This window comes from Scophthalmus maximus, chromosome 1 (assembly GCF_022379125.1).
Source record: "Scophthalmus maximus strain ysfricsl-2021 chromosome 1, ASM2237912v1, whole genome shotgun sequence".
Classification (NCBI taxonomy): domain Eukaryota; kingdom Metazoa; phylum Chordata; class Actinopteri; order Pleuronectiformes; family Scophthalmidae; genus Scophthalmus; species Scophthalmus maximus.
The window spans coordinates 14273815-14288456 of NC_061515.1; the positions used below are offsets into that span (position 1 = coordinate 14273815).

The following is a 14642-nucleotide window of genomic DNA, read 5'->3' on the forward strand; positions in this document are numbered from 1 at the left end:
TCCTGAGTGAATGACGTCAACAATTTGACAAATCCAGTATCAAAATTGACTTTGACTTCCCAAGTCTGACTTTTCCAGTTAGTACTAGTTTTTCTGATTGTTTTGAAACATGTGAATGCACTTTAAGTATATACATTTTTATATTTGAGCATTTGAGTTACAAATTGGGTCTTTAAAGTAATAATATAAGTTGGGTTTACTATAGCAACTGAATATCCTTCCAATTATAATGATAGTATAATGATTATAATGTTCATTTTGTGTGTGTTTAAATTTGAGTTTTAGAGTTTTAGACCTTGAGAGAGCACTTTGTTCTTTTGATTAGGGCACTTTCATGGCTTTTTCAAAGCATTAACACTTAACGTCTTAGGGTTGATGTTAAAATTAGCTTTGGTTTGAGGTTTTAGAGTCAGGGGTTAAGAAATGCATTGTGTGTGTGTGTTATTTCTTAGATGCTCTGGAAAAAAGAAGCCAAGCCATAACCGAATATTATATGTTCACATATGTTTTTACCAGGCTCAAGGTATGAAAGTTATATGTATCTTAGGTAACATTCACTATATCAAAACAAGTATACAATTTATAAATTCAGAAGCAAAACCACAGTTATATCTGAGTTCAAACATTTCATCATCCATAAATCAAGGAGCTGGGTGAGGTGAACTTGTTTTTCCACACTTGTCAGAGATGTACACAGCTGTAATTTACAGCTCAGCCTGTCTATCCCACTTCTCAGTGATCTCCCCCTGTCACAGATATTGGGATCAGCGGACCTCATAGTCAGATAATCACTAGTCAGGAAGGGAACACGGGGAGGACTGTGCCTGTACCTTAGACAGCCACTCAAAGACGTGTTTCAAGGTTCCTTGTGTTCACATTTATGAACTAATCCGCCAGATCAATGCCATTCAGCTCAACAGAATCCTCATTCAACTGAAAATGCTGTACACCTGGAAAAGTCTGTAAATGACACACAGGGATGAGAAAGAAATATTTGAAAATAATATATTTGGGATTTCGCGTTTGACTGTTTGGACTGACATTAGAGTAAAGTCTACTGTTAAGAAATGACCATGAATGCCATGATAGTTTTTCCCTGTGTCTCTGTTGTTCATGTCCCTGATGAATTTGTGCAAATTCACAACTTAAATCTGAGCTATAAATGATTTTAGACAAGGCAAGGCAAGTTTATTTGTATAGTCCACCTTTTATTTAATTTTTTTTTTATACCAGAATTCTACCTGACAGCAGCAATGAAATTAATTCCGATTTTTTTTTTCTCCCCGCAAAGCCATTTCAAGCCTCGCCCAAGCCTTGATCATGATAAGTCCATGCCTTTGATGGATGGTTTGATCTCACACAGTAACGTCACAGATGACAGGCCTCAACACGACAACCGGCAATAATCTAAACAAAACTGCACTGTATTTATTCACTTAATACTATGGTTAATACACAAAGAATCTCAAACTGAGTGGAGTTTTGATGTCATCACACACACGCGCACACACACCGGACACACACAGAGACACACGTCTTACAACAAGAGAAGGGGGAAAAAACATCAACCACTGTAATTGTAAGGTTCTTGATAGAGGAAGGATTGATTTTATTCGACTACATAATTATGGCATATGGGTGAATTCTGTATTCACATGAACATGATGTATCATGATGAAACAGTCAATATTATATTATATAATTTATATATATATATATATAAATAACTCAACAATGTATATATATATATATATATCATACATTGATATTAACGTTAAATGTTGAAAAATAAACTTAGGAGAAGAGCCTAAGTTTGGAACCACTGCTGAGGAACATGTGGTCTTATCCAGGAGGGGTATATCACACCACCGCTGGATGGCACTGTTCTATCTTAAGGGAGGATACAGCAGCTGATTGACAGCTACACATGTCCCGCCCCGCATCCCTTTAGCATCCAATCAGAAATTACGTTGCTTTGTTGTCGTACGTGTACTGACAATCGCGAGGGAGGCTATCCGCTAGAAACAGACATAACAAGGTAAATTTTAACACACACAACCGTATTTTAACACTTCTGTGCGATCATTTGTGCGCATATCTCCTCCTCAGGTCATTTGCACCATGTGCTGATGTGACTTAAATCATCAGAAAGGCGTTCAATGAACTGAGGCCTAGCGTCAGCGGGTGTGTGGAACCTTGCGGTTCGTTAGCTGTTAGCAACCGAGCTAGCATGACACATTGCGCTTCTGCAATGAATAAAACACCACAAACACTTGAATGAGATTCGTTGATGTAATGGTAACCTCCTACACGGAATCACACGTGTGGTTTGTACTTTTAGCACTTTGTGTGTCAATTACAGCAGTTTCTTTCAGGTAAGATTAGCTTTAATATTAGCCGGTGTTTTAGCGCTGCAGCTAACGTTATTAAAGAGCAGGGGCTGCGGTTTGAGTGAGCGAGGCTTTATTTGACCACATCTCCAGAACATCTCCTCATGACCAGTGAACTTAACTAGAATAAACTTAATATTTTTGTATTAGATTGCTTATTTAATTACTAATGTTAATGGTGTCATGACGGTGTCATTTCCTACACACAAAGTCTCTGTCATTGTAGGAGACTTAAACACCATCACACTGTCGTGCTGGATGCAAGAGAGGAAGTGGAGGAACCACACACGTGTTAAATACATATTTATGTTTATTCTTGGAAATTGTGCGTATTTGAAGATTATTGTGTACTTGGTATTTTTACGTTGCTCGAGTAATATTTTTTTCTGAAGTGGTGTCCTGCACTACATTTGCAGTCACGACCACAACAACATAGAATTGCTGTTGAGATTCAGACATCTGACAACTTTACTTTTGTTTGTGAACTTAATTATGTAATATCATAGCTGAAATTGACTTAGTTCAATTAATTCGAGTAGATAACCAAAACTGTCAATGACAACAGTTTTAGTTATTCATTAGTTTTAAATTTACTCTGAATCATTTTAATGAAAAACTGGCAAACTTTTTATTTTGCGTAGTGATTATTTGAGCAATTGCTGCTCGTCTCTGCTTTGCCACATTTTAAATTCAATTTATTTTGCCTTTACACTCTTCACTCGACTGAATAAGAAATGTATTAATGGGTAAATTGTAATGAGAACGATGAAAAGAGTTGTCAATATTAGCCGTAATACATATCAATTCTTAACTTAAAATCAACACTTTAGTTCATGAATATTTTATTTGAACTCATCCTTTCACATGTGGTTGTAACACCATATTTTGCTTTCTTGAAGAAAAAAAAACTGACCCATAGAACATTTTTACATAACCTTTACTTCAATACTTTATTTTTAATGGTTTATGTCTTTAAAACAACAATGTTTTCTCTTTACCGTGACATTGCAATAATCTCATTACAGTGCCCACTTGCAATTAAAATCAATTTTGTTCCCCTAAGTAGCTTCAAGGTTATTAGTGTTATTTTGTTCCCCACTGTTTTGACAGAATCATAAATTTACTGTATGATTGAAGCTATATGATGTACAAGAAAAACCAAACGTACGTGTATTTGTCTGCATATCTGTTGAAACACTGCATAATTTAACATTAAATTATTTATTTCAGTAAATCCTCAAATCTTAGAAGTGGTTTGCAGAGATTTTCAGGGCCATTTAAAGTCCCTTTAGGTTTAGGTTGAAGAGGATTATGAGAAAATGGATGACTCACTTCTTAATAGAGCTGTGAGTCTGTGGAAGTGAATGCAGCTTAGTGAGTTTGGGGTGTGATGTACAACAGCGGAAGCTTACAGCTGCCAAATCCAATTTTAAATGGTTTACCTCCTAGTGGCTTTTTTAATCATCATTATTTTATTTTGTTAGCATCTCTAACTCTATTTTGAAAATGAAGCTCACTGTAACAATACATATATCAGTAAAGCAATGATGATGGCAAAACAAATGTAAAATGTTTTCAATATGGTTCTCGTTGTACCACGTAAATGAGAACAGAAGCTACTGGGACAAGGCAATGGATTTTGATTTAAATAATTTTCTTTGGCATTATGCTGACACACACGATACACAATTAAATTTACAGACAAACTCGAGGAAAAACATGAAAATTGAGTGAAGGAACAGGATGACAATGCCCTCATACATAGTGCGCTGGTGGTCGCTGAATGGTAATGACCTCTGGGAGGTTTTGGACTGATGTGTCAGACAGTGTTCTCCGCCGACACCACCAAAACACCACACAGGGAAATATCTTTAGGAAAGTGACATTCCATCCCTCCAGTAGGGTTCCAGAGACTCGGAAAATCATTGCCAAGATTACATTACAGCTGTTCCAGCGGCACGTGGTTTCTCAAAACCTTACAGACACACTTTGTAATTGGTTTAGTGGTCATTACTGCATGATAAAAGTATTCATCACATTGAGTAACTGTGTGTCCCATTGTGCTTTGGAATTACTTTTTCGCTATTTTCAGGATTATTATTTGTATTAATATTAATACCAGCTGGTATAGCTTAGTGGGTTAAACTGGTATAGCATGGTGGGTTACACCACTGAATTTGGTACAGAAGGTTGTGGTTCGAATCCAGGACATCCCAGTGTGGGCCCTTAGGCAAAGCCTAAGGTAGCTTTGGGCAAAAGCGTCAGCAAAATAAATGTGATGTATTTAAAAAATATATTTTTAGCTTACTTCCATATCCCAGTGGTCACCAAGGTAATTTGTATCTGAACAGCTGCATCCTGCATATTGACCAAGTCCACGTGTTCCTCTAGACATCTCCAACTGATGAGGACACATATCCTGGTTTGTCCTTCTTTCAAACTCAGCAGAAAAAAACACAGATTCATTCTTAATTTGACTTAAAAAAAATACCTGGAATCAAACCAGGCGCTGCTTCTTAAAGTGTAGGTTAATTTGTTTGGCTGCAACACATGTCTGGCTCATCTGTTCAGCTTACCTGGGAATATGCCCTTGATGCTGCTCCAGTGGGACAACATATGGAAGACGTGTATTTGTGCGACTAAATTAAACAGATTTAGGATGATCCAATACAACAGCTCTGAGATGAGTAAGAACCAGCCAGACTACACTTTTATTGAGCAGTGGGTATCCAGACTCTCTGTTGCATTAATTTTAGGATATGGCCTCAGGTAATGAAACTGGTCTGATGCATCTGCAATAATTTTATCATGCATCTGTAAGACTAAACTTCCCCGTGTGTTCCTGGATGTGTCTACTGGGATTAAGATATTAAAATATCCCATCAAAGTCAAAAGGACATCACATTGGGATTTTTGTCAGTTATGACACTTTTGAATTGGATGGAATGAAACTGGCTGCTCTTTTTATTTTTTGCTATTTGTGGGATTTTTTTATATTATTACAGTAAAGACTGAGGGTGGTAGAACAAGAGTCAGGTGTCGTGTGTGTGTTTATTTCTGGGATGTACTTTGAGTCTAACGAGTGGAATCTTCTCAAGGCACATTGAGATTCCTTATACTACTTCTGTAATTATTCTGGCGTTGCCCTCAGCCTAATGTGCATTTACTTTATATTTCCAGGCAGGAAATTGTTTTTAATGAATATACATTGTCTGTTTTACATCAATTACACTCGTTTCCTTCATTGGCGTGACCCAGCTATTCTTCCACTATTTGAGGAGCTCTTATTTTGAGGGTTCTTGGTCAATAGTACTTGGCTGTTAGATGTTAGATGAGTATTGTTTGTTCATATTGTCCTGCCAATAAGCCTCAAGTGGCTGGACTGTGTTTTACAAAGGGCAAGTCAGTTGTTGTGGAGCTGAGGGATTGTTACTAGAGTATTTATTGACGATTGTGACATGGTGTAAAGAGACACAGCATTTGTTTGATTTTTGAACATAAGGGACAAAGCCAAGGCGATATCTGAGATGCCTTCTATGAAACTCTGCTGCTCATATGTGTTTTCAATATTACCTTAGTCTAACCTGCTAGTTGTGTGTCTGTTGTCTCTGTCCACTTGCATCAGATGGAGGTGGAGCAGATCTCGTCTCTGTCGGGCCCAGCACTGGCCCAGGCTGTCAGCTCTCTGCTGGAGACCCCTGGCCTCTACGTCTTCTCTGACATCCTGGAGCTGCCTAATGTCAGAGAGGTAAACAAACACTCTCATATTTCATCTTCTTCACACTGTCTTTTAAGACCTTTTCAGACCTGACATAAAAGTCCATCTAAATCACAGACCGGCAGTTAATCTCACAAGTGTTATTGTGAGGCACACGGGACAATTCTGATCAACCAGACCACATTGTTCGTGCATCATCTACACAAGTGTATTTCCTGACCACGTAGGACCATATTTATCGTCTACACGGGTGGAAATGCGTACATGTTTGTGCACCAATGATGTTATCAAAGTCACAACCTTAAACTAACACATCTATATATAGAATTCCTGAATATGACGCTGTTATCAAATTTAAAACGTACGTCACCAACATATTGCACATGTTGTGTGCTGAAATTGCATGAGAATACAGTTAACACCCTATTTTGAGAGTGACATGCTGCTGTTAGAGTTAGAGAGTATTGTCATGCATTGTTCTGTTGTTTGGGAAAAGTCAGAGGAAAAGTGAGAAAAATCCAGACTGGTGGGATTGTAGGATTTGTTGCTTTTTTTTGGAGCTTAACTATCAATTATATTTGTCTTTATTTACAAGAACCATGTCAAATGGAAGACAAGTGGCACTGCTGAAATCATGTGCAGAATAAATTATATCTGAAGTTTTAATGCCTGAAATTAACTGGTTTTAGAAATTTAGAAATCTTTTAGAAAATTTGCTGCACTGTTTATGTATTGGCTACACAGCCACAGCCAGACAATATTTCAGAGAGAGAAATGTTGAAAAAATATCTTTATATCTAATATAATGGTTCTGACAAATAAAAAACTTAAATTGACTGAAGTTGAGAATATTGCATCAAATTATAGAAATGCATTATAAAGTTAACTGCATTATAAAGTTAACACCAAAGAACAGCATTGCAACAAGTCCAGTCCAGTTAATACTGATTAAGGAGAGCTGTTATTTTTTATCTGTTTACAACAATAACCTAGTCAAAGGAGTTAAAAAACTCCCATATAGATTTTGATAAGAGATTCTCTTACGGATCTTTTTGTTGAGCTGACAACATCGTCTATTTATGTTTCCTGACGTACAGCCTTCCTCTTGCTGGTTGAATAAATGCATTCACTTCCACATGTCTTCTTTTCAAACAGTATATGTGGTTCAATAGCAGAAAACATTATCTTATGCCCTTTGGTGCAACAATCATCATGGAGTGAGTAGAAATCAGAGGAACTGCAGCTACTGTAGGCAGCTACTGTACGCTCATTTACACTTACTGAAAATCCTGCATAACAAAGATCCTTATAGAAGAACAGATACATTAAAGTCCAAAGTCCGCCAAGATTTTGTGGCAAAGGCAGACATCAGCCGATGGCTTCAAGTCAGCCATTAGGAAACACTATATTTCCTGATGTCATTTGAACATTGAGCAGGGATCTGAAGTCTGATCAGAAAGGATCACTTTGTATTCGGGGTGTAAAGATCCAAATCCTCTGTTTGGTTCAGACCTCGTTTTTTTCAAACTCAGGGTTCGTATTCATCCTGAGCTGATTAAACGTTCCTAACTTATACCGCAGGTGTGATCACTTGATCTGGATTGGACCCAAAATTGTCACATGAAGCACGCAGTTGGAAGACAGTAAATTAGTAATGTGTAATATTTGAGAACAGTTTTCCCTAACTTTAAAGAGAATAACAGTTCAGTGATTTACATGTGTTGAAGTGTTACTTGTTAAAGGAAAGAATGTTTAAGGTAATGAGAGCTTGACAGGCTGCAAGTGCAGTGAGTTGCGTTTTCTCATGTCGCTGTACGAGAGCGCGGACATTTGTATCCCATCTTCGGCCTCTGTTTCAGGATTGTCACAGTCCTATATTTTGATGCCAGGTATGTGAATGTAATCCTTCTCAGAATAATTCAAATATATGTAGCTAGGTCTGTGGTCTCTCTCTCTCTTTTTTCCTCCTCACTGAGTCTCAGCAAGACCTGCACAGTGTGCATAGATAAAATGCATTTGCACAGTTTTTTTTGTAACATCTCATTACCACAGTGTTCTACCAAATAATTTTCTCCTTTCCCTCCTCTTCCCTTTAAAACCACAGCTGGAGAATGGCCCCCATGCACCAGTGTACCAGCTCCTGAACCTCTTTGCCTATGGAACCTACTGCGACTACAAAGGTATTGCAGCGGCAGCACAGTGTAAATAAGTAATATGGCCGCCTGTGACTCTTTTATTATGAGCTGTATTTCTTTGCTGCAAGGCAGGCACCTTGACACAGAGGCTTTAAACGCCCTCACCTGAGACGCTGCAGGCAGGTTATTCACAGACACAATTACTGGAGCTTTATCTACGAGGTTAACTTTTTTTTGTCAAGCGTTCTGATTGGCTGGTAGAGCGGCGCTGGTAAAAAAAAAAAGGACAATAATTACATCATTTTGGACTTTGTTTGCCAACTGTGTGATGCGCTGAGAAGCCTCAACAAGAAGTGGAATGTTAATTGTGTCCCGTCTTGTGCCGAATATCAACCAATAGCCTGGAAAAAGAGTGTAGCCTACTTTATTGTTCCCTTTCGAGTCATGCCAACAGACAGCACATTTACTTCCACGGAGCTGTGTGGTGGAGCTGTCAGAGCTGCAGTGACGGGGTGGTGTGAGTCCTGTCACCAGGGGAGCGGGGCAGAAGGAGACACAGTCGCTGGAGACTGACTTCCTCTCGACTTTGTTCTCTGACTGCTTAAACAGCTCCACGCTCACCTGCTTGTCCCTGTGTAAATTAATAAATAGGGCCTCGATTATGTGAGACAGTTTTAGCCTCAGCAAAGTAACACACCCTGCTTTGTTTTATTTTGTTTTATGGTCTTGTCTGCTGCCATAGAGAGAGCAGCCTCTCTTCCAGAGCTGACCCCCGCACAGAGGAACAAACTCCGGCACCTGTCGATCATCAGCTTGGCTTCCAACCTCAAGGTTCGTCCTGTGCCCCTCCAATTTTTTAGAGAAAAGTGCAGATGGACTCTGGTGTTGTATTTGTCTAAAAAAAAAATAGGAAAAAAAATCTCATTTTTGCTACAGTCACATTGCTGTGGGCATCACATGGCAAGATATTAATGATGTATTCACAATTCTGCTTTTAAATATGGCTTTGCTATTTTATTCAGATGCATAATAAATTTTAAAACAGCTTCATGTAATTTTAAGCCGGTAGCTGTATTCATATATGCTAAATGAGAAGTAAAGCCACAGATGAGCCTCCAGGTTTCTCAATAAAAAGTTGCCGGCACAACTACTGATGCTGATGACATTTTAAATATCTTACTCCTTCATCCATCTGCATGATAAAGTATTACATGTTCTTTCATTTGACTCTTTCCATCCATACTGCACCTCTTTTTAAGATGCCCTTTATTTCTCTGCTCGTGATAAATAATTGATTCATTATTCTCACCAGCACTGTCCTTTTTTTTCCTTTAACTTAATCTCACCTTCCATTATCATTACTCCCTTCACTCCTGCCCCCTGTTATTCTCTGTAATATGTCACTGCTTCCCCCTGTATGTAGTCTTGAACTCTCTAATTTCCCTGTGAAGGATTGTTAAATTCCAAATTCTCCTTTCATCTCCCTCTGGCAGTGACATTTAAACAAATGAACAATATCACTGAAACACTTTTTGTCAATTTCCATCAAACCACTTAGTGGTACCAAGTTTCCTGCCCATTTACCTTGGTTCAAAGTTGAGAATATGAGGAATAAAGTCTCCCCCGTTGTGTTTTTCCCCTCAGTGCCTGCCGTACTCACTCCTTCTGCAGCAGCTGGAGCTGAAGAATGTGCGGGAGCTGGAGGACCTTCTGATCGAGGCCGTTTACTGCGACATCATCCAGGGTAAACTGGACCAGAGGAACCAGCAGGTGGAGGTGGACTGCAGCGTGGGCCGTGACCTCGGCCCCAACGAGCTCCCGAACATAATTAACACATTGCAGGAGTGGTCAGTATTCCCGCCGTGTGTCTGTGCACGCACTTGAGATTTATGTATCAATTATCTACTTTCTAACTCGCGGTGCCTCCACGTCTGCCCAGGTGTACCGGGTGTGAGGCGGTGCTGTGCGGCATCGAGGAGCAGGTGTCGAGGGCCAACCAATACAGAGAGAGCCAGCTCAAGGTCAAAGTCCAAGTGGAAACAGAGGTCAGTCTGCCATCGCGTCAGCTCACTGTTCACTCTGCAGAAAAGCAAGTAGATGTGACTCTGCATCTCTGTTTCTATGCTTCCAGCTACTGCTGGTATTTTAGTTTCCTCCTGAATGCATATTTCCTTTTCTGCATTGTTCAAGATTAATGTCATACAGCATCTTGTTCACATCTCTAAAAAAGTCAGTCTTAAAACAAAAGTTGGGGACCCCAGGTTTTGCTAGCTCTAATAACTTCTCCTGTTCATAGTAGAGGACCGAGTTAGACACAGTAAGCCAGTATCCTCCAAGGTTAAAGTCTTCTCACTACACAATCTTCTGACTTCAAACTACCTCTTTATTCGATTGTCCTTCAACTGCAGCTTGGAACCTCAAAGAGGGATTTTTATACTAAAAGGACTGTAACCGTCGAAGATGTTCACTGTAATTAAAGACTCAGATTTCTGAAGCCCCATATTAGCTTTATAGAAACTTTGTAATACGTTTTAACACAGAACAGGGACTGTGGATTTTGAATATTGTTTAAGACGGACTCCAGTTTTTAGTGGGGCTGTAACTAACGATTATATTCATTATCGATTCATCTGTCGATTATTTTTTCGATTAATCGATTTGGTCGATTGTCTTAAAATGGTGAAAAATGTTTGTCGTGTTACCCAAACCCCAAGATGATGTTTTGTTTTGTTTCAGCTTAATGTCATAGAGGAGCAAAGGAACCAGAACATTTAAGAAGCTTAAATGAGGGAACTTGGCTTTAATAAAAGCTATTTAAACAGATTATTAATTATTATTATAGTTGGCAATTCATTAAGAAGTTGATTACTAATTGTTGCAGCTTTAATTTCTAATCTCTATTCACTTTTTTCCCTCAGGTTTCAAACCTACAGAAAACGTTAAAGGCCAGCGCAGCTTCTCCATCATCAGGCCCCTCACCGGCCGGAGCCGCCTCCAATCAGGACGCAGATCAACCCGCCGAGGCGCGAGACCCCGCCTCCTCTCAGGAAACTCGGCAACCGGGTAAAAAAAGTTCAAAAGTGAAAGGGTGAGTGCTGTGATATTACCTCTGTGTTCACCGAGGTTATGTGGAGGTGTCAGGCTCCGTGCACAGGAGGCAGCCGATGGTTATCTGCATGACTGCAGTCGTCGGAGCATCGTCTGTGTTTTAGCTTTTTACATCAAATGTACCACCAAGTGTTTGCATAGAAATTGCAGTCGTTTTTCTTCACAAGCTTCACAAATTGAACCCATAAAATGTTTGGCAACATAGAATATTTTTCTGAAATAATGTTTTATTCAGATTTGTGTGTTGTGCTCTGAAATCAAGTGTGAGTTAATTTTAGGGGGTTTTTTGTTTGTTTTTTAAATCAAGAAATGCTATTTATTCCTCTAAGATGTGGAAATGGAACACAAACGTTGTATGTGGAGGTTCTTTCTGTTAAGTTTTTTTTTTTATTGCTACTGCTTCTTTTGTTCTGTAAAGCACTTTGTAAGTGTGGTGTTGAAAGGTGCTTTATAAATACAAATTTACCCAGTCATAACCACAGACTCGTTGTAAAGACTCAAACACTTCAAACACTAAATCAAAGCCATTAGTCCAATGTTCTTGTAGAGTGTGAAGTTAATTCGACAGAGAATTGCTGTTTGCATTTTCCCCATAAACATTAAAAAACCAGCTGCCGGTGTATAAGTGGTTTGTCTGTGTGTGAGAGTGTGTGTGTGTGTGTCTGCTTGTGTGTGCGTGTGCGCGCCTGCGTGTTTTTGCATGAAGTATCTTTATTATCAGATGCACATCAGTGTTTTGCAGCACTGCTCTAACCCTGCTATCAGGCACTCTCTTTCTGTTCTGCTTCCATCCGGCCCAATTACTGATGGCTAATTTCACATCTGTCCTGGATTGTAAAATGTCAGTGGATATACAAACGCCCCGTACGCTCTCCTCTTCCTGAAAGAACCATTTCCCCCTCCAGCGATCAAACACGATGCTCCGCTCGTCTGCTGTTTATGTTGTTGCCGCCGAACAGAAAGCTGTGATTATTTCCTGGCTGCCTGTCACATTTTGATGAAGCATGGAGCCCCGTAATTTACATCACTCAGCAGTGCACTTCATTCAAATGAAGATTCACTTAATGTTTTGAAATCCAAATTAATGATAGCTTAACCCCAATCCTCGAATTAAAATGAGTTTTGACACCATTCTTTGTAAAGCTATTTAAAGGGTGGGACTGATAGTGCAGCAGTTATTATAAGAAATTGGATCTTTGCAAAAAAAAAATTTAAATTTGAAGAAAGACGGAAGAAATCCACGAGAACCATTTTAATACAGAAATACTGAAAACTTATTAGATAGTGTAACACAAAGACACTGAGTGCATCAGTAATGTGCTGCTTCAGTAGAGCAAGTGGAATATAAACATGTACACCATTAAATTACTTTTTGACAAATCCCAAACAACATTTTGTTTTTTTGTTTTTTTTCTTTTGGTTGTTTGACACTCAGGCTGCGTGGCAGTGGGAAGATCTGGTCCAAGTCCAACTGAAGACGAGAGAGAGAGCACGACGGCGGCACTGATGGACACTCACTGATGAACGCACAGGTGGACATGTTAACGGACAAATGAAAACATTACACAATGTGACAGATGTTCACGGACACCCTCGCCACATACTCTTAGCAAACCAGGAAGCTTCATGGGAACTTTTCTCTTCACCTAACGCACCGTCGACGGATTCAGAAACACACGCCGACCGATGGATACGACAGGTGTGACATCCACACTTGCAGTTGTTAATGGCCGAACAAGTGGACTGTCGATATATATATATACACACACACACACACACACACACACACACAGAGCACTTACAACACATGAAGAAAGAGGATCAGTGGATTTGAAGCGTATGCGTGTGTGTCGGTGTGTGTGTTTATCTCTATTGGTATAAACCTTTTTTTTGTGGGGGGGGGGTTAGATTTATTCTATGTTGCATTGTATTTTCTTCTATCTGCTGAGTGGAGACCTGTTTAAAACCAGAGTATAAATTGTTGGGAAATAAAAGGAAGCCCTGTACTTATTCTGACTGTCTCCTTAATGTCACTGTCACATCTTTTATTAAATGCACTTCAGTGTGCGTCTCTGGAGGGTGCATCGCTAAATGTTAACTCGCAGAAAGGGGGCTGCCCGTTAGGAGGTCAAGCCATTAATTAGGGCATGTCCCCAAAGAGACTAATGTATTATAGAGCTGAGGCTTCCCCTGTGCGCAACCAGCATGGCTACACACACGCACACCAAGTGCATTCATATTTCATATAAGTATGTTGCACCCAGAGCTCCTATTCAATGTCAAAATCCCCTGTTGAAATTTGCTGCCTCCCTCCCTTGTACCTCCCATCGTGCCGCCCCGTCCATCTCTCCCTCTTCTGATTTCCATTTTCTTTCAATTCTCCGATCTTCATCGAGCATGACTTTTAACAGCGTCAATTAAGTGACCAGCAGGGAGAGGGACATGGACGGTGGAGATGGAATTATGATTTTGATCCTTTTTCTTCCCCAAGTCCTCCCAACTTCCCTCCCCACCTCTATAAATAGGGGTGTTAATCTCAGTCGGTGTGATTGAGCCACATTGGTTCACAGTTTGTTTTTTTCCAGACTGAAGCTGTGAGTTCTGACAGCTGCACACCTTTCTAAGTGTTTGTCAGGTATGGAGGGGTTGCTGCTGCTGCACGAGTAATTTGAAGGGAGTGTGTGTGTGTGTGTGTGTGTGTGTGTGTGTGTGTGTGTGTGTGTGTGTGTGTGTGTGTGTGTGTGTGTGTGTGTGTGTGTGTGTGTGTGTGTGTGTGTGTGTGTGTGTGTGTGTGTGTGTGTGTGAGTGATGACTCTGCAGGCGTGAGTTCACACCTAACCTCTGCGTCAGTGTTTGCCGTTTGTCCGGCGTGCCGACAGATTGCGGCACCGTCTGCTGGTGTGGGTCTCGTAACTGCGCGGTCATTAAAAACTTCCGAGTGGAACCCAGTCAATCAATGAATGTGATTGATCAGTAAAATGCTCAGAGGAGATGGAAACACTGGCAGTGCAGCAGCAGACTGGGGGAGAATCTCAATACATTCGCCCGGCGTTTCTCCTCTCTCGTGCTTGCCTTGATTTTATTGACATTTTGTTTGAAAAACCACACAGGAAATTCTTGCTTAGCACCGTGTTAATCTCTCTGCGGCGAGAGGAATCCATGTGAGGTTAAGAGATAAGGGAGAGCCTGGGACGCCCCCCTTTCAGCTGCCTCTCATGATTGGCACATGCAGGACTTTTTAATGCCAAACCCATGTTTCGAAATCAATGCAAGGCGGTGGACTAAATGTTC

At 40.0% G+C, this 14642-nt stretch overlaps 1 protein-coding gene across 1 annotated transcript; it reads left to right on the plus strand.

Annotated features, from left to right (window-relative positions):
- Positions 1-1880: 1880 nt before the first annotated feature.
- Positions 1881-13362, plus strand: cops7a (COP9 constitutive photomorphogenic homolog subunit 7A). The gene is made up of 8 exons (XM_035642643.2): positions 1881-2038; positions 6016-6138; positions 8213-8288; positions 8986-9074; positions 9888-10090; positions 10183-10288; positions 11162-11331; positions 12787-13362. The coding sequence occupies exons 2-8, from the start codon at positions 6016-6018 to the stop codon at positions 12824-12826; spliced, it is 807 nt and encodes a 268-aa protein (XP_035498536.1). The 5' UTR covers positions 1881-2038; the 3' UTR covers positions 12827-13362.
- Positions 13363-14642: the final 1280 nt, after the last annotated feature.